At 59.9% G+C, this 23,921-nt stretch overlaps 1 protein-coding gene and 1 long non-coding RNA gene across 3 annotated transcripts in view; both read left to right on the top strand.

The window, feature by feature from the left end:
* Positions 1 to 8,744, top strand: part of LOC114808841 — a 69,576-nt gene extending 60,832 nt beyond the window's left edge. The window contains exon 4 of the long non-coding RNA XR_003756609.2: positions 8,704 to 8,744. This is a non-coding gene — a long non-coding RNA (uncharacterized LOC114808841). The remainder of the gene's footprint in view (positions 1 to 8,703) is intronic.
* A 414-nt stretch (positions 8,745 to 9,158) lies between these two features.
* RBFOX3 (RNA binding fox-1 homolog 3) overlaps positions 9,159 to 23,921 on the top strand; it is a 35,720-nt gene continuing 20,957 nt past the window's right edge. Inside the window, exon 1 of one of the 2 annotated variants that reach the window (XM_029056979.1) lies at positions 9,159 to 9,264. In XM_029056979.1, coding sequence (XP_028912812.1) covers positions 9,247 to 9,264 — 18 coding nt within the window. In that variant the 5' untranslated portion in view covers positions 9,159 to 9,246. The remainder of the gene's footprint in view (positions 9,265 to 23,921) is intronic. The other variant, XM_029056978.2, reaches the window with a different exon arrangement.

Genomic DNA, 23,921 nt, shown 5'->3' with positions numbered 1-23,921 from the left:
GGGGATGGGGGGAGGAAGGGGAGAGTCCGGCAGCCTTCCAACCGCCCCCCGTCCTGCAGCGCGTTCTGCGAATCACATCGAGGCCCGGAACGGATCGGGGTAAATGGAGCCGGCTCGCAATTAGTTTTCAAAGTACTTATCTCATTAAAGTAAATGAATTATTGATTGAGTGAGGCACTCATGCTTTTAGCGAGTGGCCCGATGCCATCCCTCCCCCCGGTCCCCGGGGCGCTGGTCCGAGGTGGCCGGCTTAAGCCGGCCTGCTTGGGGTGGATGATTTTCCTTCCTTTTTTTTCCCTTTCTTCGGGTTTTTTTTTTTTCATTTTAATATTTCCTCCTGGTAATTTAGCTTGGTAATTAAAGTGGATCCCACATGACGGATGAGGGGACGAGGGGAAGGGGTTATGGGAATGGAGCCCCCAGAGAGCTCTCCTCCCGCCGGGGAGACTGGCCGGGGGTGGGGAGGGGCCGGGAGTGGGAGGGGCCGGGACTGGAGTGGGAGGGGGCGCCCCTTAAGTAGCTCAAGCGGGCACCGTGCCCGGCCCATTAGGGCACCTCCATTATGGGACCGTCCCGGGGGGTCCCCGTTTCCCCTTCGTTTCCCCCCCGCTTCAGCGCGGGGGCAGGGGAGTGCCGATCTCCGTGCCCTCCCCCACAACGCCCGGACACCCCCCTCCGCGGGTCTGGACGGGGTCGTTCAATCATTCATTCGATCGATAGTATCTATTGAGAGCTCACGGTGTGCAGAGCACTGTTTTAAGCGCGGCTCAGTGGAAAGAGCCCGGGCTTCGGAGTCAGGGGTCACGGGTTCGACTCCCGGCTCTGCCACGCGTCAGCTGTGTGACCGTGGGCCAGTCGCTTCACTTCTCGGTGCCTCAGTGACCTCATCTGTAAAATGAGGATTAACTGAGAGCCTCACGCGGGACAACCCGATGACCCCGTATCTCCCCCAGCGCTTAGAACAGTGCTCCGCACATAGGAAGCGCTTAACAAATCCCAACATTATTATTATTAGGCGCGGGGGAGAGTACAGAACGACAATGAGCGGGGACATTCCCTGCCCACGTCGAGCTTACAGTCGAGAGGGGGTCTGGTCTTGTCTTTCGCTGTCGAGTCGTCGCCGACGCGTAATAATAATAATGACGACGTTGGTATTTGTTAAGCGCTCACTATGTGCCGAGCCCTGTTCTGAGCGCTCGGGGAGATACAGGGTCATCGGGCTGTCCCACGTGAGGCTCCCGGTCTTAATCCCCATTTTCCGGATGAGGTCCCTGAGGCCCAGAGAAGTGAAGCGACTGGGCCCGCGGTCACCCAGCTGCCAAGTGGCAGAGCCGGGATTCGAACCCATGACCTCCGACTCCCAAGCCCGGGCTCTTTCCACTGAGCGTGGCGGCTCCCCGGACACATCTCTCCCAGCACGCCCCTCCTCCGTCTGCAGTCATTCTGGTAGCCCGTCCATAGACTTTTCCTGGTCAAAATCCGGAAGTGGTTTACCAGCGCCTTCTTCCGCGCAGGAAAGGTGCGTCTCCGCCCTCGACCCTCTCCCGTGCTGCTGGCGCCCAGCGCAGGTGAGTTTTGACTGGGGAGACGGACGTTAATGTAAATAAATAGAAATAAATGGATAAAGTACAGGTATAATACGTAAATTAGAGGTATGACCACAGTGCCCCGGACAGGGCCCGAATGGCAGGGGTGGGAAGGAGGCCGGCGTCCGGCCGGGACAGTCGATCAATCATACCAATAGAGCGCTTGCTAGAGCTAATAATAGTGGTATTTTGTTTCTTTTTATATATACACACACACACACACACCCCCCTACGTGCACACATTATATAATAAACTACTTATTTATTCATATTAATGTGCGCCTCCCCCTCTACCCTGTGCCAAGCACTGTTCTAAGCTCTAGACCGCCGGCTCGTTAACGGACAAGAAACGGGGCTGCTCGTTCGGTCCTATCGGACTCTCCCGAGCCCTCGGTGCGGTGCCCTGCACATAGTAAGCGCTCAGTGTAAATACCACTGATCGACCGATTGTTAGGCACTGTGTTCCGGGTACCGTACTAAGCGCCGAAGTTGTTAGAGAAGCAGCGTGGCCTAGCGGGTAGAGACCCGGCCTGTAAGTCAGAAAGAGACGGGGTGTCCCGGAGGACGTCGGGGGCGGGGAATGTATCTGTTGATGGTTATATTGTCCTCTCCCCAGCGCTTAGTACCGTGCTTTGCGCGCAGTAAGCGCTCAATAAATACGATTGAACGAATAATTCCGGCTTGGGAGAGGACAGTAGAATCGGGAGGCACGATCCCAGCCCTCAAGAAGCTTGCGGGAGAGAGACCAGGAATACGGTCCCGTGTCCACCTTGACGATCTCGTATCTACCCCAGTGCTTAGTACAGTGCCGGACACGTGGTAAGCGCTTAAGAAACACCGATGTTATCATTGCGATGACGCCCGAATGCCCCGTTTCTACGGCCCGGAATGGAGCCTGGGTGAGCCCGGATGTCCCGCCCTCCGTCCCGCGACCCCCGGGGCCCCCACCCCCAGTCAGACCCGCCTCGGCCAGGTGCGGATGGACCCGGGCCGAGCACCCAGGCCCTCTGGCTCCCGGCCCGGGGCTCTTTTCCCCCCCGGGGAAGAGGGCCGAGCTCCTTCCGGGATTGTTTATCGTTCTGTTGGACTCTCCCAAGCGCTTAGTACAGTGCCGGGCCCATAGTAAGCGCTCAATAAATCCGACTGAATAAATGAATGAAGGAAGCCAGGGCCCCCCCCCCCCCCCGCCCCCTCCGGTCGGAAGCAGGGGCCGTCCAGGTCCGCTCGGGGCGGCCCACGTCCGGCTTAGCGGAAAGGGCTCGGGAGTCGGAGGTCGTGGGTTCTAATCCCGGCTCCGCCACTTGTCAGCGGGCTGACTTCGGGCAAGTTAGGCTGCGACTTAACGTCTCCGGGCCTCAGTGACCTCATCTGTAAAATGGGGGTGAAGACCGTGAGCCCCACGTGGGACAACCTGATCACCTTGTATCTACCCCAATGCTTAGAGCACTGCTTGGCACATACTAAGCCCTTAACAAATGCCATCGTCATTATTATTATTATTATAATGACTGCTCGGGGGCGGGGGGGGGGGCCCAGCCTCGCTCAGGATGGCCCACATCTGCTCGGGTCTGCTCTTGTCCGCTTGGGGCGGCCCAGGCCTGCTCAGAGGAGCTCAGGCCTGCTCGGGGTGGCCCGTGTCCGCTCGGGACGGCCCGTGTCCGCTCGGGGCGGCCCGGGTGCCTCGGTGCGGCCCAGGCCCGCTCGGGGCCTCCTCCCACGAGAAGAACGGCCAATCTGACCCCAGCAGCGGGCTCAGACTGTAGAAGGAGCGGGAACCTTTCCCCCCTCGCCGACCCCGGCGGCCCCCCAGTCCCGCCCCACGCCCCCCGTCGCCCTATCCAGCTCAGCCCCCCCCCCCCCCAACCCAGCAAGGACCCCTCCCTCCCCGGGCTCTCCCGCCGCCCCCGACACAGGCCAGGGCTGCTGTCGGCCGCCTCTCCTCAGTCCCCATCGGTCTCCCCCCGCGCCGCCCCCGCCCCAGCGCACACAAAAACACCATCTCCCTCTGTGACAAAAAAATGTCATTTAATTAAAAATGTTGACATCGCACCTGGACATCCTGCCAGAGAAAGTGGTTATAAATTAAACATTAAATCTTTAATGGTCCGTAAAGAAATATTCGTTTTGGGTTCCGTATATACTGGATATAAATAGAGAGCAGAGAGGGTTTCTCGTCGGGGCCGTCGCGCGGGGGGACCGGAGGGAGGCCGGGGTGGAGGGGGTGGGGTGGAGGTGCTTGTCTTCCCCAGCCAGATGATCTCTGCTAATGAATTTAATTAAGAGCCAAAGGAATCTGCGTCTTTCCTTTCTTGCCAACCGTCCGTTCCGCAGAATCCGGAGGGCCGGGACCCCGCGTGGACGGGGGGGCGGTGGGTTCCGGAGTGGACGGTCCGCTGACGACACCCCCCTCTGCGGGGGGCTGGACGGGGGGGTCGCCCCCTGCCGCGGGCCCCACCCCCGCCCCCTACCCCGCCTTCCCAAGTCAGCGCGTCGGACGGAAGGCCTGCCAAGCGCTCAGTACAGTGCTCCCCGCCGGAAGCCTCTCCAGGGAAGGGATGGTATCCAGTGGCTGCGTCGGACGCTGCCGAGCACTCAGTACAGGGCCCTGCATCTGGTAGACTGGAAGCTCCTCGAGGGCAGGGATCGCGTCGGCCTACTGTGTCGGACTCTGCCGAGCGTTCAGTACGGTGCTCGGCACGTAGTAGACCGGAAGCTCCTCAAGGGCGGGGATCGTGGCTACTAACTGGGTTGTACTCTTCCAGATGCTCAGTACACTGCTCTGTCCACAGTAGACCGGAAGCTCCTCCAGAGCGGGGATCGTGTCTACTCTGTCGAGCACTCAGTACGGTGCTCTGCACTCAGTAGACTGGATGCCCCTGGAGGGCAGGGATCCCGTCTAATGACTCTTGTACTTCCCCAGACGCCCAGTACAGTGCTCTGCGCATAGTAGACCGTAAGCTCCCGGGAGGCATGGATCGGGCTTTCCTCCGATTGACTCTCCAAGAATCGTACGGCGCTCCGCCCCCGCAAGGCGTCCAGTAAATACCAGTGATCGACCGTTGGCCTGATTCCCAGGGCAGACCCCCTCGCCCCCCCATCCCGCCCAGCCCACGGTCCCCAGCTCTGCCCTACGGCAGGTTCCGGAAGCAGCGTGGCTCACTGGAAAGACCACAGGCTTGGCAGTCAGAGGTCATGGGTTCGAATGCCGGCCCCGCCGCCTGTCAGCTCTGGGACTGTGGGCGAGTCGCTTCACTTCTCTGGGCCTCGGTTCCCTCATCTGTAAAATGGGGATGAAGACCGTGAGCCTCTCGTGGGACGACCTGAAGACCCCGTATCTCCCCCAGCGCTCAGAACAGTGCTCCGCACATAGTAAGCGCTTAACAAATACCGACATCGGTTAAGAAGCCGCGGTGTACCCCGTTCCCGGAATCGCCAGACGGCGGGAGGTTCGGTTCCACGAGGGACAGGGGACCGTGTCCACCCCGATTACCTTGTATAATAATGATGACGACCGGGGTATTTGCTAAGCGCCCACTACGTGCCGGGCACTGTTCTGAGCGCTGGCGGCGGGGAGGGACAAGCCAACCGGGTTGGACACAGCTCGTGTCTCCCCGAGAGCTTAGAACAGCGCTTGGCACGCTGTAAGCGCTTAACGCATACCATAAAAAAGAGAACCCACTCGCCTGCCTGCGGAGACCCCCCCCCACCCTCGCCCCCACACACCCCTCCACAAACGCTCTCTCTTCCCGCGGCTCAGCTCTCGTCCCCGCTCCCCGAAGGAGCGGGGGAAGCGGAGAAGGGAGAGCCCGAGGCTTGGACGGAAGAACCCGGGACAGTCTGAGGCCTTGGCTGGCCCCACGTGGGCCCCGGGGAAGAATAGCCCGGGCTCGGAGAGAAAAAAACGCCCTTTGTTCGGTTTTACCTTGAAAACCGCCATCTCTCGCCTCCGCTAAGTGGAGTCTGACGAAACCGGAGCCCGGCCCCGGAGAGGTTCACCACAGAGGGCCGCCTCGAATCATCTCCCCGCCGGAAAATTCCAATCACAGAGAGCCAGCGACGCCTAAACAATACCACCCTGCCTCTTTGGTCCGGCGGAGGGGGGCCGGGTGGAGGACTGGGAGGCCGGGGGTCCGTGCCGGTGGGCTTCTGCGGTGCGGCCGCTTCCCGGGGCACCGCGGGCGGTATCCCAGTTGATAACGTTGGTATCTGTTAAGCGCTTACTACGTGCAGAGCGCCGTTCTAAGCGCTGGGGGCGATACGGGGTCATCAGGTTGGCCCCCGTGAGGCTCGCGGTTAATCCCCATTTTACAGATGAGGCGACTGAGGCCCAGAGAAGTGAAGCGACTCGCCCACGGTCCCACAGCTGACAAGTGGCAGAGCTGGGATTCGAACTCATGACCTCTGAGTCCCAAGCCCAGGCTCTTTCCACTGAGCCACGCCGGCAACCCGGTCGGCCTATCAACAAGAAGGACTGGGCTCAGGAGTTCCAGGTGAGGGAACCGAGTCCCAGACAGGTGAAGCGACCTACCCAAGGTCCCGCGGCGGCCACGTGGCGGAGCCGGGATGAGAAACCGGGTCCCTCTGACTCCCAGGCCCTGGGCTCATCCCACTCTCCCTCCTCCTCCTCCTCCCCCCATCCCCTCTTCTCCTCCATCCCCTCTGCTCCTCCCCCTCCTACATCCCCCCCCCCATGCCATTCATCCATTCGATAGTATTTACTGAGCGCTTACTTTGCGCAGAGCACTGTACTGAGCGCCCGGAATGTACTGTTCGGCAACAGATAGAGACCGTCCCTGCCCAATGTCGGGCTTACGCCGGACCCGGCTCAGCCAGCGCGGGCCGGCCGGTGGGCGACCCCCGGGGGTCATAACCCCGCGTGGGCACCCGCAGAGTAGTACCGATGAGGGTGCTTGTTAAACGCTTACTAAGAGCCAAGCACCGCGCTAAGCTCTGGGGTAGAATCAAGATAATCGGGTTGGATCCAGTCCCCGTCCCACTTGGAACTCACAGTCTAAGTCGGAGGGAGGACGGGTGTGGGATCCCCATTTTGCCGTTGAGGAAACTGAGGCGCGGAGAAGTGAAGCGAGCAGGTGACGGAGCCGGGATGAGAAGCCAGGTCCTCTGACTTCCAGGCCCGGGCTCTCTCCACTAGGCCACACGGCTTCTGGGCTCAGCTGGGAGATGCGTTTGTTTTGCCCAGCAGCTGGGGTGGGGGGATCAGAGCCCCAACAGAGACTCAGACCCCCATCTTCATTATAATAGCAAAGGGGAAGCTGCAGGGTCTAACGGAAAGAGCCCGGGCCCGGGAGCTGGGTTCTAATGCCGGCTCCACCACTCGTCCGCTGTGATTCCTTGGGTAGATCACCTTTTCACTTCTCCATGGCTGGTTCCTCATCTGTAAGATGCGGATTCAATCCCTGTTCTCCCCCCGACTGAGCCTGCGAGCCCCAAGCGGGACGGGGACTGTGTCCAACCTGACTAACTCGGGTCTACCCCGGCGCTGAGAACAGCGCTTGACACATAGTAAGCGCTTAACGAATACCATCATCATCAAAGATGATGATACTGGTTCTCATCAATCAGTCGGCGGTCTTTATTGAGTGTTCGCTGTACTGAGCGCTTGGGAGAGTCCAATAAAAGAGGCCCATTCCCCGCCCACAGTGAGCTCAGTTTAGATGTGGGCCTGTCCCACACGGGGCTCACGGTTTCAGTCGGAGGCTGGAGCAGGTGTTGAGTCCCCATTTTACAGATGAGAGAACCGAGGCCCAGAGGGGCGAAGTGACTTGGCCAAGGTCACGCACTCACCGTGGAGCCAGTCCCGGAACCCAGGTCTCCCACCTCCCGGTCCCGGGCCCTTTCCGCGGGGCCGCCCCGGCACCGAACCGCGGAGACGTCGGGCCCGAGGGGCCGGGTCGTCCGGTCTGCGGCCGGTCCGCCCCCGTTGGGCGCGGGGGGTGGCACCGGATGCCTCACGTCCACCATTTACGGGCGGCGCCCCGTCCCCCCCGCCTCGTCTCTCGCTGCCGGGGACCGCGGCTCGGTAGCGGCGTCCGTGGGTCCCGGGATCCCGGAGGGTCTGGAGCCGAGACGGGGGGCGCTGGAGGTCCCTCGGGGAATCTCCGTACGACTGGGCAGGCTCGGGCAGACCCCCACCGAGTCATCCCGGCATCCCGTGTGGGATGTCACCGGCGTTTTCCCGACCGGGCTGAGCGAGACCCTCACGGGCCACACCCCGCCCGTGGGCCGGGGGGGAACCTGGGGCTCCGTGGGCCTCCGCGCCCCTTTCTCGGGGCCTGGGGGCAGAGGGCTGCAGCTGAGGGGTCTGGCGGCCGGGTCCGGGGCCTTGCCGGGGGCTCGGTGGTCTCTGGAAGCGGAAGGCGGGCCCGGCCTGGAGCTGGGGGACTCTGGGGGGTCAGAGTTTGGTGGTCCCTGGCTGGGGAGTGGGCACGGTGGCCTGGAGAGCCCCCGCCGGGGGATATCCATTGGGGGTGGGAGGCGCCCAAGATGGCGGCTCTCTGGCCCTTCGAAGCCCGCTCTCCCCCACCTCCGCCCGACAGTCCCTGCCCCTCATCTCCACAGCCCCCTCCAGGCTGACGCCCCCTGGGTCTCCGCCGAGCAACCCTAACCTTCCCCCCGCCCCCCCCCCCCGACCCCCAGGGGGTCCCAGAAGGGCAGGGAGCAGCTGGGGGCCGGCAGCTCGCGGGTTAAACGGGGAGGCGTCCGGTTCCCGTATTGACGGGGGAAAGAAGGCTCTGAAAAGTGCTGAGGCAGACGGCACCTCGCTCGCTGTCGGAGGCGGAGCCGGCCCCCCGGCCCCTCCACCGCCCCGGCCCCCACCCGGACCACCCCGAAGGCCGGGGTCCCGCTCCCCGGCGGCCCCTCCGCTCCCGGCTCGGGTCCGGCCGTCCCCGTGGGCCGCGCTGGATCGGAAGGGCCTCGCGGCTCCGCTACACCCCTGGGGTTAGGCTGGGGGCCGGGGAGGGACCCCCCCCCCAACCCGTCCCCAGCCCCCCGACCCTCCCCGCCAGCCCCCGAAACGGTCCGGCCTGCTTCCCTTCTCACCCCGTCGGGTTGGGGGTTAGCCCCAAGTAAAACTTCTCGTCTCGCATCTCCCCAGGCCCCATCCCAGGCTGCCCCAGGACCTGCCCTTCCCTCCTCTCTCTGCCCCCCTCCCCTCCCCCCCGCCCCGTCCCCACCCCCGCCACCCCGCAGGGGAAACCCTCTCTCCGGTCCGGTCCATGCGGGAAAAGGCCGGCAAAGACAGACGACGACGACGAAGACAGAGGCGCATCCCCGAGCCGAGGGCCGGCCGGCCGGCAGGGAGCGACGGGCCCCGCCGAGCCGGGACCCCCCGCCCGCCCGCCCGCGGCCGAGAGTGGGCTCCTCTCCAGACCCGGACTAACGGAACCAGACCGAGAGGCGGAGGGAGGACTGGGAAGAGCGAGAGAGAGAGACACACAGAGAGACACACACAGAGGGAGAGAGCAGCCCTCCGGAAGGCATCGGCGAAGGCGACGGCTAAATCGGAGAGAGTCTCCCCCCGGTACCCCTGCCCCCCGCCCCCCCCCCGCCCTCCCCTGCTCCCCCACACCCGCCGGCAGCTCACCCGGTCGGACCGCCTTCTTCCGTCCGAGATCCCCGTCCCGGCCGCGGCTCCGAAATGATGCTGTATTTCTGGGTACGTACCGAGCGGCGGGATGCCCTCCCTTCTCCCCCACCCCCACCCCGGGCCAGCCCGGCTCGCTCGGGTCCCAGGGGGGCTGGGGGCTCCGGGGCCCCCCCCCTCCACCTGGCCGGCGGACCCGTTCCCGGGCCGGGGGGTTGGCCGGTGTCCGCCGGCGGGGGTCGGCTCGGGGCTCGCCCGGGAGGACAGCCGCACCGAGGCTCGGATCCTCTGACCGACGGGGAGGGGATGGGGGGCGTTGCGGACCTCGGCCGGGCTCGGGGGAGATGCCCCCTTCGTTGGGGCCTGCCCGGACCCCTCGGTCTTAGCCCTGGGGAGATGGGGGCTCCTTTCTCCGTGTGTCTGGAGAGCTTCCCTTTCCCTCCGAGCCATGCAGAGGGAAACCGGCAGGCAGCATCCGTCCGGCCGGCCGCGCGGTGGTGAGGGAAGAGGAGGAGGAGGAGGAGGAGGAGGAGAGCGGCCCTGTGGTGCAGAGCTCAGGGCTCAGAGCCCTCGGCTCCCCCAGACCCCCGGGGGCCGAGGGGGATGCGGGACCTCCCGGGAAACGGCCCGGGTCTCCCCCCCCGGAGGGATTGGTCAAGCCCGGCCCAGCCCGGGCACCTCCTCTCTCGCCCCTCTGCCCCACCAGCTTCTCTGCCGGGAGAGGAGCCGGAGGGCAGAGGGGGGCAACGGGCAGGGGGCTGGGGGGCTCCGAGAGGGTGGGTTGCGTCCCGAGCCGGGGGGCCGGGTTCAAAATGGGGAGGGCGGAAGGCGACGTGTGCACGTTGGTGTGTACGTAGGGCAGTTAGGGACCAGTTCCTTCGCGGAAGGGGGCCGTGTAGCTCCCCACCCCTCTTCCTCAAACCCCGGGAAAGGGCTGGCGATGCCGTGCCGTGTCCTGGGCCGGGCCGGGCCGCTGGGGGCCGAGGGAGACGGGTCGCGGCACGGCGGCCGGCCACGCGGGGCCGGGGTCGGCCCTGTCACAGGCCAGGCCTCGGCCCCTCTACCGACCGTCCCCGCTCGGAGGCCGCAGGGCACAACCGGCCGGGGGGCCGGGTTCTGATCCCACACTCGGCCCCCGATCCGCCCTGTGGCGTCGGGCAAGTCACCCACTCTCCCCGGGACTCAGTTTCCTGATGGGCAAAATGGGGAGAAGCTGCCTCTTCTCCCTCTCCCCTAGACCGGGGGCTCCAGCCGGGACAGGGTCCGTGTCCGCTCTCGTCGTCTCGTATCTACCCCGGTGTTTAGCACAGCGCCTGGCCTCTAATAAGCGCCTAACGGATGCCGTCGTCGTCGCCATCGGGGCCGGAGTTGCGTCGAGTAGAGGAGAGGCAGGGTGTGTGGGAGGGATTGGAGTCCGCAGGCCTGGGGGAAATGAGAAACGCACCCACCCCCGAACCCTCCCACGGCTTTGTCCCCTACTGGAAGTTTTCGGGGGCCGGAGTGAGAAAAGGAGGAGCGAATTAGGGTCGTCCCTTGCGGGGAAAGGCCCCTCGTTCTGGAAAAAAAAACAGCGAGAGGACCCAGGGTGCCCTGGACCTTACCCAGACCCGGTGTGGTACCATCTTCCCAGCTTCACCTGCCAGGTGAGGAGACGGGGGACCTCCCCCTCCCCACCCCCCGGCGGGTCTGGGGTCCCTGGGGCCCCAGCGAGGGCAGCGGGCAGCGGCTCAGCAACAGGGCGGAGGAGTCGCAGCAGAACGTCTCCAAATGAGCGGTAACGGCAGGAGAGAGAAAAGAGCAAACGGGGCGAGCTGAATGAGGTTTCTATAAATATGATGTTTTTTAAAGTTTGCCCTGGGGTAATAGAAGCCGTTTGGGCGCTAATATCCTGTCCGTGCATTTAAAAAGCCTTATAATGAGGATTTAGTGTCTCCGTGGCAAACACGGGCCGTCCCCTGCCCCCCCACCCGTGGTCAGGTGACCCCTCTGTCCGTCTCTCCCGTTGCCTGTGGGAAAGAAGGGGGGGGGGTCCCCCGCGATCGGGGCAGCCCCCCACCCCAAGCCGATCCCCGAGCTCACGGTCCCCTCCCTGCTTCTTCAAACTCTCGCCCCTCTTCCTCTCTCCCAGGCTTCTCTCCGCCTCCTCCTACCATCCCCTCCGGGATGGTACACATGCAAAATATGGGGAAACATTCATTCGGTCGTATTTATTGAGCGCTTACTGTGTGCAGAGCGCTGTATTATTACTACTACTACTACTAATAACAATACTTGTGGTATTTGTTAAGCACTGACTACGTTCCGGGTACTGTACTAGGGTCCGGGGTAGATACGGGATAGGTTGGACACAGTCCATGTCCCTCGTGGGGCCCGCAGTTTCCATCCCCATTTTACAGATGCGGTTACCGAGGTCCAGAAAAGTGAATCGGCTCGCCCAGAGCGAGTGGGAGAGTCCCGTAGAACAATGAACACATTCCCTGTCCGCAACGAGCTGACGGTCTAGAGATAGTTTCCGTGTTCCATGACGTCCGTGTTCCGCTTCCACGCGGTCCTTGTTTTCACATAGTTCGTGGTCCACGGAGTCGTTGGTTTTTGGTTTTTTTGGGGGGTGGTGGTGGGATGGTTAGGGTGGTTGGGTTTTTTTTAATGTTTTCTGTTGGGCTCTTACTGTGTGCCAGGCGAGGGTAGATACAAGCTAACCAGGTTGGACACAGTCCCTGCCCCTCATGGGGCTCACAGTCTTCATCCCCATTTTACAGAAGAGGGAACCAAGGCCCAGAAAAGTGAAATGACTTGCCAAAGGTCACCCAGCAGATGAGTAGAGGAGCCGGGATTAGAACCCAGGTCCTCCTGACTCCCCGGTCCAGGCTCTATCCAATAGACCACTCCGCTTCTTGTTCCTAGACCATTTAAACTTGTAGGCAAGGAACATTTCTACCACCTCTGGTGTATTTTACTCTGCCAAGCACTTAGAACAGTGCTCTGCACACAGGGAGCGCTCAGTAAATGCCGTTATGATGTTCCAAATGTTCTAAGTTCTGTAAGATAATAATCGTAGTAACTCCTAAGCCCTTACTCTGTATTGAAACACTGGAATAAACACAGAATAATTAGGCCGGACACAGTCCCTGTCCCCCATGGGGCTCACTGTCTAAGTAGGAGAACAGTCATTGAGTGACCATTTTATGGATGAAGAAACTGAGGCACAGAGAATGGAAGTAACTCGCCCAAGATCCCACGGCAGGGAGGTGGATCTGGGATGAGAATAATAATAACATTATTATTATTATTATTGTTATTATCATTACTGTTATTATTATTATTGTCTTTGTTAAGCGTTTACTCTGTCCCAGGCACTAAGGTATTAAGCACTAGGGTAGATACAAGCTAATCGGGTCCCACACAGTCCATGTCCCACTTAGGGCTCACATTCTTCATCCCCGTTTTACAGATGAGGTAACTGAGGCACAGAGAAGTAAAAGGACTCGCCCAAGTTTACACAGTGGACGGGGTGGAGCCGGGATTAGAACCCAGGCCCCTCTGGCTCCCAGGCCCGGGCCGTGGCCACTAGGCCAGCTTCCCCGGGCTCTCTCCCTCACCGGGCCGCGCCGCTTCCAGACCTCAAAAGGAGATAGGGACGAAACTCATGGATTTTGTTACCCCAGAAAGCTGGGCCAGGGGAGAGCTTCCGGGGGTTCAGGAAGTAGAAATTCTGGACTGTGGTCAGGGAATGTGTCTTTTTATTATTATATTACTTTCTCCCAAGCGCTTAGTACAGTGTTCGGCACATAGTAAGTGCTCAATAAATATGATTGAGTGAATGAACGAGTGTCGAGGATGAAGGGGCTACCGTGGCACCGGGGCCCACTCCGAAGGGGGCGAGGGAGATAGGCCCCCATTCTGACCGGCCCCGAGAATTTCCAAAATGGTGGCCTTGGACCCGCTGACTCTCCGAAACCTCCCCCCTTCCCCGTCCTCATCATCCTTCCCGCTCTCCACCTCTGCCATCCAAGGGAGAAGTTGGCTCTTTGCCCAGTGGGCGAGCGGAGGGAAGACCTGCAGAGTCAGAAGGCGCGTGGCCGAGTCACGCGGAGCCGAAGGCCCCACAGGAAGAGGCGACGCCCAACCCCATCAGTCGATCGGTCGATGGTGTTTTCCGGGCACTTACTATATGCAGAGCTCTCGCTCTTTGGGAGTACGATACAGCGGAGTCGGTAGACACGTTTCCTGCCCACAGGGAGCTGGCAGTCTAGAGGGCACGACAGGCATCGATAGAAATAAAGACGTGGCGGATAGGGACCTAAGTGCTGCGGGACCGAGGGAGGGGTGAATAAAAGGAGCAAGTCGGGGCGACGCAGAAGGGAGTGGGAGAGGAGGAAGTGAGGGTTTAGTCAGGGAAGGCCTCTTGGTGGAGACGGGCCTTCAGTAAGGCTTTTAAGGGTGGGGAGAGTGATCGTCGTCTATCGGATATGGAAAGGGAGGGCATTCCGGGCCAGAGGGAGAACGTGGGCGAGAGGTCGGCGGCGAGATGGATGAGATCGAGTTGCAGTAAGTAGGTTGGCGTTACGGGAGCGGAGTGTGCGGGCTGGGTTGGGGAAGGAGAGCAGCGAGGTGAGGTGGGAGGGGGCGAGGGGATTGAGGGCTCTAAAGCCAAAGGTGAGGAATTTCTGTTTGACGTGGAGGTGGATGAGCAACCACTGGAGGTTCTCGAGGAGTGGGGAGATGGCCTCAACGCTTCTGTCGGAGCCCCCAACGCGGCTCTGCAAGTCGGGGTTTGGAGAGGATGTGATGGAAGGGTTAGCGGGTGTCCTTCCCCCGACACGGGAACGTTCTGGGAAGACTGTGGTCCACCCATCGTCACGCGGTTGCCGGGGGCGGGGAGGGACAGGCGGATGCCGGGCCCAGGCCCTCGGGGCTCGTGCGGTTTTACGGTACCATCGAATAGCAACGGGGGGCGAGGGGGGCACGTACCCCGGCGGTACGGGAATCGGCATCGAAAAATAGTCGCGGTGGAATCCTCAAACGATCGCTTCCCCAAGTCCATTCGTCCTGTCGATCAGAGGTATTTATTGGGTGCTTACCGTGCGCAGGGCACTAGACCGAACGCTTCGATTCCATCGAATCAGTGGCTACTAGAGGCGGTTTTCTCCTAACACGAGATTCCTGAGTATTCCGGGAGGCCACCCTGGATCAGGCCGGGGGGGCTACTCTTCTGACCAAGTTCTGACCCAGCGCGGCACCGCGTACGGCGTGACGTCCGTCCGAGCGGGGACGGAGGGGATGCGGTCTGAGCTGGCGTCCCTCCGAGTGGGGGTGTGGAGGACACCATCCGAGCTGTCCGAACGGGGATGGAGAGAAAGTGGACCAAGCCGACGTCCGTCTAAACGGGGAGGGAAAGCGCAGTCCGAGTTGATGTTCGTCCGAATGGGGATGGAAGGGGACGCGGTCCCCGTCAACGTCCGTCCAGGTTGGGGTAGAGAGGATGCGATCGGCTCCGACGTCCGTCCGAGGGGGCGCGGAGGGGACGTGATCTTAGCTGTCGTCCATCCCAATGGGGATGGAGAGCGCCCGGTGCGAGCTGACGGCCGTCCAGGCGGGGACGGTGCGGGTGCGGTCCGAGCTAACGTCCGTTGGAGCGGGGACGGCGGGGACGCAGTCCAAGCTGACGTCCGTCCGAGCGGGGACGGAGGAGATCCGGTCCGCTCTTTCCCCGAAGCTCCCGCCGTGGGACGGGGCTTGTGGAGGAGAGCGAGGGGGCCGGGACCGAGGTGAGAAAGGCGGAAGGCAGAAGCCCGAGGGAGAAAGAGTCCGCTTCCCTGCCCACGAGCGTAACCTCCTACACCGACGCTTCACCCTGCTGTCGGCCCACCGGGAAGAACACGGGGGCCGGGAGGCACCAGGGCCGGGCTCATTCATTCATTCAATTGTATTTGTGGGGCGCTTGCCGTGTGCAGGGCACTGTACTAAGCGCTTGGTCCCAATCCCGGCCCTGCCCCTTTCCGCTGAGTGACCGTGGCCAAGTCACTTGACCTCTCCGGGCCTCAGTTTTCCCCCTCTGTAAAATGGGGGAGCCAGATCCCTTGCTGTCCCCCCAGTCGCGCGCCCAGCACTAGTGCTCGTGGTGAGCACCTCATAAATGTAGTAATGTTCGTACATTCGTTCATTCATTCAGCCGTATTTACCGAGTGCTCACTGTGTGCAGAGCACTGCGCTAAGCGATTGGGAGAGGATGATAGAACAATAAACAGACCCATTCCTTGCCCACAACGAGCTTACAGTCTAGAGCGGGAGACAGACATTAATATAAATAAATTACAGAGAGAGAGAGAGAGAGAGAGAGAGAGAAAGCGAGAGATGAGCAGTAGCCACAGACAAATAAATAAATACATAAAAGACACACAGAAAGATGTCCGGGTGCCAGAGAGGATGCCGGGACGGGAGACCGGAAAGGAGGCCAACACCCTCTTACCGCATTCTCTAGACTGTGAAGCTCGTTGTTGGCGGGGAATGTGTGTCTGCCCATTCTGTCTGTTGCGTCGGACTCTCCCAAGCGCTCAGTCCAGTGCTCGGCACAGAGTAAGCACTCAATAAAATACCATCTATCGATTCGCGGTACGGGGACCGGGAAGGAGAGGGAAAAGGGCCGCCCATGTCCGGGAGAGAGAGGGGAGGTGGTGTCCGGAGCATAGTAAAGCTTAACGAATACCACTTATTTCATTGTTATTATTATTATGGGCAGGGGTCCGAAGGAGGTGGGAGGAGGAGACCGGGGATTCTACCTGGGGAAGGATGTGCAGGGGATCTCAAACGCTGCTCTGGTTTGGCAGCCGCCTTGGCTTTTCTGAGGGGCAGAGGAGCCCCCCGATCCATCGGAGCCCCCCCACCTCCTCCGCCCCCGAGCTTGGCATAGTGGATAGGGCCTGGGAGTCAGAAGGTCGCATTTCCCTGTGCCTCAGTTACCTAAAATGGGGATTAAGCCTGCGAGCCCCAAGCAGGACAGGGACAGTGTCCAACCCGATTTGCTTGTACCCACCCCAGTGCTCAGTGTAAGCGCTTGACAAATACCTTTTTTTTTCTCTTTTACCCCAGCCCGAAGCAGCCCCTCTGGGAGCGTTCCGGGGGGAAGGGGTCCCATCCCCGCCCACCCTGCCAGGATGGCAGGGGTGAGGGACCCCACGGCCGGGTCTCGCCTCTGCAGCACTGCCCGGTTCTGACCCCCTTCCCCCCCCCGGCCCCTGGCACCAAAGTGGAGCCAGATGGCACTGGAGCCCAGCCCATTCCTCTCTGGCTTCTGTCACCTGAAGAAACCTCTCCCGGCATCTCGGGGCCCGGAGGCTTCTCCGCTCCTTGCAGCCTCCTGCAAAAGAAGCTTCCTCCGCCCGCGGCCCTGAGCCCTCTCCTCCTCCTCCTCCTCTCTCCCGCTGCTTCCGCCTCAACCGGCCGAGGGGGGGTTGCCCGGCCTAAAGTAGGAAGAGGCAACATCATCTGTAAGATGAATATTAATCGTGGTGTTCATTAAACGCTTATCATCGGCCAACAGCAATACCAACCCCTGGGATAATAATAATTTATGGTATTTGTTCAGCGCTTACCATGTGCCAAGCACCGTACCGAGCACAGGAGGGGGATACGAGCAAATGGGGTTCGACGCAGTCTCCGTCCCCACGTGGGACTCCCAGTCTGAATCTCCGTTTTGTAAATGGGGAAACTGAGGCCCAAAAAAAACGAAGCGACTTGCCCAAGATCGCATGCAGACGAGTGGCGGAGCCGGGAGTCGAACCCGGGGTCGGACGCAGTCCCCGTCCAGACGTAGGGTTCCCGGTGTGAAGCGGAGGGAGGGCAGGTCCAAGGACGTGGGTGACACAGGAAAGAGAGGAGGGAGCGAGGGGTCCGTCGGGGAAGGCCCCTTGGAGGAGACGGGCCTTCAGTGAGGCTCGAAAGGAGGAGAGAATACGAAGGGGGAGGGAGTTCCAGGCCAGAGGCGGGACTTGGGCGAGGCGTCCATGGCGAGAGAGACGAGATCGAGGGAGCGGGTTGGAGTTAGAGGAGCAAAGTATGCGGGCTGGGTTGCAATGGGAGAGCGGCGAGGTCAGGTAGGAGGAGGCAAGCTGATGGAGCGCTTTAAAGCTGATGAGGAGGAGTTTCTGTTTGATGCGGAGTTGGATGGACGACCGCTGGAGACTCGGCGAGTGGAGAGAACTACCCCTCCACCATCCCAGCCACATCCCCCGGCCCGCTCAGTCAATCAATAAGTCGTCTTTATTGGGCGCTTACTGTGTGCGGAGCACTTGGGAGAGTACAACGTAACAATGGAGTCGGGAGACACATTCCCTGCCCACAGAGAGCTTACGGTCTAGAGGGGGAGGGAGTCAGAAAAGGAACCCGAGAGGTCTCTCCTTCTTTCCTTCCCCCCTTTCTTCCTTCCCTCCACTGCGCCCCACTTCAAGGCCCTGTGAGGGAAGTGTCAGCCAACAGCCTTGGAGCTCGGCAGTAGCCCCACAGGCCCAGAGCTAGAGTCCGGGCCTGGGGGTCAGGAGGACCTGGGTTCTAATCCCGGCCCTGCCGCGTCTCTGCTGGGTGACGTTGGGCAAGTCGCTTCCCTTCTCTGGGCCTCAGTTCCCTCCCCTGTAAAATGGAGGTGAAGAGCCTATGTGGGACAGGGACCGTGTCCAACCCAATTAGCTTGTATCCATCCCAGTGCTTCGAACAGTGCCTGGCTCGTAGTAAACCCTTAACGAGTACCGCAGTCATCATTATCATCATCGTCGTCATCATCTCGGAGCAGCCGTGAGGGTCGGCCACTACGGGTGATGAGAGGGGCACATCAGAAGGAAGGAAAGGTTCTCCCGTTCTCCCTCTTCCTTAGATCGGGAGCCCCATGCGGGATCGGGTGTGTCTGACCTAATTCATTTGTGTCTGCCCCAGCGCTAAGAACGGTTTCTGACACACAGTAAGGGCTGAGCCAATGCCATTTTTAAAAAGGGGAGTCACCATCCTGGGGTGTCTTGTGGCCAAATGGTACCGACCCCCAGGGAAGAAGGGGATGTTTACCCCAAGGCACTAGGACGTGATTATGCCCCCATAGGCGTGGGGGGAGCGGGGAATAAGGTGGGGTGGAAGCGGGGGGGATCAGAAATGAATCGAGCAGGAAGTGGGGTTTATTATTAATAATAATCATAATTATGGTATTTGTTAAGCACTTCGTGCCAGGCACCGTACTAAGCGCTGGGGGGGATGCAGGCAAATAGGGCCGGACACGGTCCCCGTCCCTCGCGGGGCTCACGGTCATTTTACTATCATTTTACGGATGAGGTGACCGAGGTACAGAGAAGTGAAGTGACCTGCCCAAGGCCACACCGCAGACAAGTGGCCGAAGCAGAATTAGAACCCATACTCTTCTGACTCCCGGGCCCGTGTTCTATTCACTATACCGTGCTGCTTCATTTGCAGCTCTTGAAGGGGGCTTCCTGGGCCCAGATGGAGCCCCCCCACCTCCACGTCCCCTCCCCTGCTTTTCCAGACCGTACCCCTCTCCTCCTCAGAGGGTGACGAGGGTCAGGTCTCCCTTTGCGCCCTCACCCCTCCTCTGCCCCTCCGCCCCCCACACGTGCCAGCCACGGTCTTCCCTCCCGGCCAAGGCGGGTAGGCGCCCTGCCGGACCAGCTCAGCTGGCGGGACCCCCTGGGCCCGCTGACCCTCTCCGAACCGGTCATTCTGGAAAACCCAGGCCCCTTCTCCCCGCTCTGATTTCCATCATCATCCGAGAGGCCGCCACTTCATTAGAATTCCCTCACTGACGGATAGAATTCCCACACCCGAGCTGGCCGTTTTTACCCCACGGATAGAATTCCCACACAAGGCCACACGCACACGGTTTTTAGCCCCGCCGCCTCCCGGTCTCGAAAAGCGAAGCAGTGAACTGAAAGTCCACGCGGACGATATTAAGACGTTTTCTTAAAAAGGAGGGCGGGGAATAAATGCAGTGAATCAGGAGAGCGGAAGAAGTTCCAGCTAAAGGGGCCTTTGCTCCCTCCCCTCCCTCTTCCCCCTCCATCTCTCCCATCCCCCTGCCCCTCGCCCCCTTGGCTGAATCGTTTCTCCCTGATTTGCGGTGCCGGTGACGGCAGGGATCGACGGGGGAAGATCTCACTTGTAAAGGAGCACGGCAGCCAGAACGGGATCGGTATCCGAATTGGGTCCCCCGCCCCGCTCCCCTCCCCGCTTCCTACCTCCCTGCTTCCCCTCCTCCCGCGGCCCCGTGCACCAGGAGGAATTGACCCTCTTCTCGGGGTTCGTGGGAGTGCAGTCTTGCCCTCCCGTGCCGCTCCGCGGGGCCGCTGGTGGCCGAAGCTCAGGGCCCTTTGGTGGCCCAGTCACTCGGACCCCCGCCCAACGCCTCCTGGCCAACGTCCACCCCAGGGTCCGGTGGAGAGAGAGCAGCCCACCGCTGCTCAGAGGGGCGGAAGGCCAAACGGGGCCTCCCACAGTCCTCTTGGCAACCCCCAGTGGGGCAGCGGGAGACCTGGAGGGGTCTGGGATGGAGTGCCCGGTGGGCACTGGCTGGCAGGTGGTCGTGGTGGGGACCTGGACCACCAGCAGTTTATCTACTAGCATTTTTTAAATGGTATTTGTTCATTCATCAATCCGATTGTATCTATTGAGGGCTTACTGCGTGCAAAACACTGCACTAAGCACTTGGGAGAGTATGGTATGACAATAAACTGACGCAGTCCCTGCCCACAACGAGCTTACGGGCGCTTACTATGTGCCGGGCACTGGGGTAGAGACGAGCTAATCCGGTTCCCACGTGGGGCTTACAGTCTTCATCCCCATTTGGCAAAGGAGGGAACTGAGGGCCAGAGAAGTGAAGTGACCTGCCCGAGGTCCGAACGAGATATGGATCCGGGATTCGAACCCAGGTCCTCCGACTCCCAGGCCCGGGCTCTTCTCGGTAGGCCTCACCGCCTCTCCCTCAGCACTGTTCTCTGAGGTACGGGAGGCCAGGAGCCTGACCGCTCAGCCACTCCGAAGCAGACACCCTCGGCAGAGCTAACTAATAAATTAATCAATCGTTTTTATTGAGTGCTTACTCTGTGCAGAGCACTGGACTAAGCGCTTGGGAGGGTCCACTAGAACAATAAAACAGACACATTCCCTGCTCGCAGCGGGCTTGCTGCGTACAGCGGGGGGGCTAAAGGCCAGAGGCCAAAGCCACCTTCAAACCTCTCTCTCCGCCTGCTGTTTATTAATCAACCCGGATCGGAACGTCACCACCAAAATGTCAAAACCCTGCACGCAATCGACTGTAAGTTTATTGAGGAGAGGGTTTGTGTTTACCAATTCTGCAGTCCTCTCCCAAGTGCTAAGGACAGTGCTCTGCACACAGTAGACTGTAAAACTCTTGTGGGAAGAGCTCAAAGGGCGGTGACTTAGTGGATAGAGCCCGGGCTTGGGAGTTAGAAGGTCCTGGGTTCCAGTCCCGGCTCCGCCGCTTGGCTGTCGGGTTACCTGGGGCAAGACCTTTCACTTCTCTGGGCCTCAGTTCCCTCATCTGGAAAATGGGGATGAAGGCCGTGAGCCCCACGGGGGATAGGGGCCGTGTACAACCTGATGAGCCTGTATCTACCCCGGAGCTTAGTACCGAGTAAACGCCCAACAAATACCGTTAAAAGCAAAGGGTCTTGGGCTTGGGGGTGTCGGAGGAAGGGCCGGGACCACTCCCCAACATCACGTAGCGCGTTTTAATCGGGCACGCCTACTTTCTGTAGGGGCTCTCGGCTTCCGCCGGGCCCGGACAGGTGGGAAGAAGGGCGGAAATTCATTCAGTAGTATTTATTGAGCGCTTACTATGTGCAGAGCACTGTACTGAGCGCTTGGAATGTACAAAACGGTAACGGTCCAAGAACCTGGGGTGGGGGTGGGGGATAGAAGTCTCAAGACTCAGAGAAGGGAAGCCACTCGATCAGGGGACCCCCACCCCGCGATCCAGGCAGGTCTCCAGGCGGGTGGAGACCGAGGGGCCTCTCCCCAGCAAGGAAGAACTGGACAGGAGGCGGGAAGGAGGCTCAGAGCCTTGTGAGGTGCCTCTCCTCCTCCCCGATATTTATAGAGGTGCCCGGGAGCACAGAAATAATTACGGCTCTCGCTCTCTCTCCCTGCCTCCGTAACAACGTCCCTCTCACATCCACTCCGGATTCCTTTTATCCTCCAGCTAACTTATTATTTTTTTTTTTAACGGTAACGTTATTACCGGCAGATTGACAAGCCTTTCCCAGGTAGCCACCCCAGGCTTTCCGGGAATGGGGGAAGCGGAGACTGAAGAATATTGAAATTCCCTCTCCCCTTCTATCCATCCCCACAGATCTGCTCACCTCAACTAAAGCGATCGATAGTAGTTACCGAGCACTCACACAGAGCACTGGACTAAGCGCTTGGAGAGTCGATCGGTGGTATTTATTGAGCGCTTTCTGTGTGCAGAACACTGGACTCAGTGCTTGGGAGAGTCAATCCCGAAACCAGTGGTATCTATTGAGCGCTTATTCATTCAGTCATATTTATTGAGCGCTTACCGTGTGCAGACCACTGGATTAAGTGCGTGAGAGAGTCAATCCATGAGTCGTATTTATTGAGCACTTACTGTGTGCAGAGCACTGGACTCAGTGCTTGGAAGAGTCCAATATAACAGAGTCGGTAGACATATTCCCTGCTCACCAGCAGCCCACAGTCCAGAGCGGGAGACGGACATTAATAGAAATTAATGAATTGTGGATATGGACATAAGTGCTTTGGAGCTGAGGGAGGGGTGAATGAAGGGTGCAAACTTAAGTGCCAGGGCGATGCAGAAGGAAGTGGGAGAGTCAGTAAGACCTGGGTTCTAATCCCACTCCGCCACGTGTCTTCTGGGTGACCTTGGGCAAATCACTCACTTCTGTGCCTCAGTTGCCTCATCTGAAAATGGGGATTAGGACTGTGAGGCCCATATGGGGCACAGACTGTGTCCAACTTGATCCTTCCTAGCGCTTAGAACGGTGCCTGGCACATAGTAAGCGCTTAACAAATGCCATTTAAAAAAAAGATGAAATGAGGGCCTAGTCGGGGAAGGCTTCTCGGAGGAGGTGTGCCAGCAGGAAGGCTTTGAAAGTTAAGACTCAAAACTATATGCCTGGCCCATCCCTCTCCTTAATCGGTGGGATTTATTGAACGAGTACTACTTGCAGGGCACTGGACTCGGCTTCCGGGGGAATATAACAGATGACATCCCTTCCCTCAAGGAGCGGAGCAGAGCACTGTACAGAGCAGTTGGGAGAGGACAGTGGGGTCAGTAGACCCCATCCCTGCCTTTCGAGGAACTAACCGTCTCCTGCGTGCAGAGCGCTGGGCCGAGCGCTGGGAAACAAGGCCCCGGGTTGGGGAGCTGACGGTCTAAGAATCCGGGGGCGGTTTGGTTTTCCAGGGAGAGCCTGACCGGCAGTGCAGGGGAATGGAGGGGAGAGCGAGGAAGGGGAGGGAAGAGAAGCGGCGGTGGGGAGCCCTGCCTTGGAGCCTGCGGCCTCACATCACCAAAACGCCTGGCCTGGCGGAGAGAGCCGCCTGCTCCCTCTCTCTCCCTCTCCCTCTCCAAGCTCTGCAGGAGCTGGACACCCCCGGCGTGGAGGGACCGACAGAGACAGAGACCAGCATATCGAGAGAGAGAACGAGAGGGGCCGACAGAGACGGAAAGAGCGACAGAGAGGTGGAGATGAGAGCCAGATTGGGAGTCGGAGCGAGCGAAAAACAGGCAGAGAGACACGGAGATGGGCATCTTGAGAGACAGAGCGAGGAAGTCAGAGAGAGGGGGTTATACTGTTATGTTGTCCTCTCCCTAGTGCTTAGTACAGTGCCCCTAACGGTAAAGGCTCAATAAGTACGATCGATCGATCGATCGATTGATAATCCCTTGCCCCTGGGTCAGAGGAAGTGTCTGCAGACCTTGGATTAAGATGTCCGCCCCTGCCTGCCTGATGGGAGAGGGACCTGGGTGGCTTCCAGCTTGCCCCGAGCACTTTCAGACCCCAAACGGAGCAATTGTGAAGTTCCTGTGAACGCAGGGAGGCCCAGGGACAATTTACCCAGGCAAACGCCAGGGATTTTTGTCAGGATAATTACTTTATTGTTAAAGCTCGGTGTCATAGAGAAGAAAATCTCATCACTGCATCCAATTACAGAGAGGGATAGATTGCCCAGGAAGGAAAGGGGTCTTGAGGGTCATAAAAAAAGAATCATTAACCATCAGGCGTGGAGGTGGCTGATCGCAGGGCCTGGGGGAAAAAGAGGCAGTCACTCTGAAGGGGAGGATGGTTTTAGAGGGGCTCGAATCAAGGATCCTATCAAGATCTTTTTTTTGTAATTTATGTGTCAGACACCGTATTAATTGCCGGGGAAAGAGACAGTCACTCTGAAGAGCAAGATGGTTTTAGAGGGGTTCAAATCAAGGATCCCATCAAGATTTCTATTTATAGTATTCGGTAAGCATTTACTATGCGCCAGGCACTGGACTAAACGCTGGGGTAGATACAAGATGATCTGTTTGCACGCAGTCCATGTCCCAGATGGGGCTCTGCAGACTTAAATCCCCATCTTGCAATAGGAGGCAACCGAGGCCCGGAAGAGTGACGTGATTTGTCCAAAGTCACACAGCTCGCAAGCAGCGGAGCTGGGATGAAAACCCTGGACCTTCTGACTCCCGGGCC

Source organism: Ornithorhynchus anatinus, unplaced genomic scaffold (genome assembly GCF_004115215.2).
Source record: "Ornithorhynchus anatinus isolate Pmale09 unplaced genomic scaffold, mOrnAna1.pri.v4 scaffold_264_arrow_ctg1, whole genome shotgun sequence".
NCBI lineage: Eukaryota > Metazoa > Chordata > Mammalia > Monotremata > Ornithorhynchidae > Ornithorhynchus > Ornithorhynchus anatinus.
The sequence above is the reverse complement of the archived record's forward strand: the minus strand, read 5'-3'. Positions and strand labels throughout refer to the sequence as shown.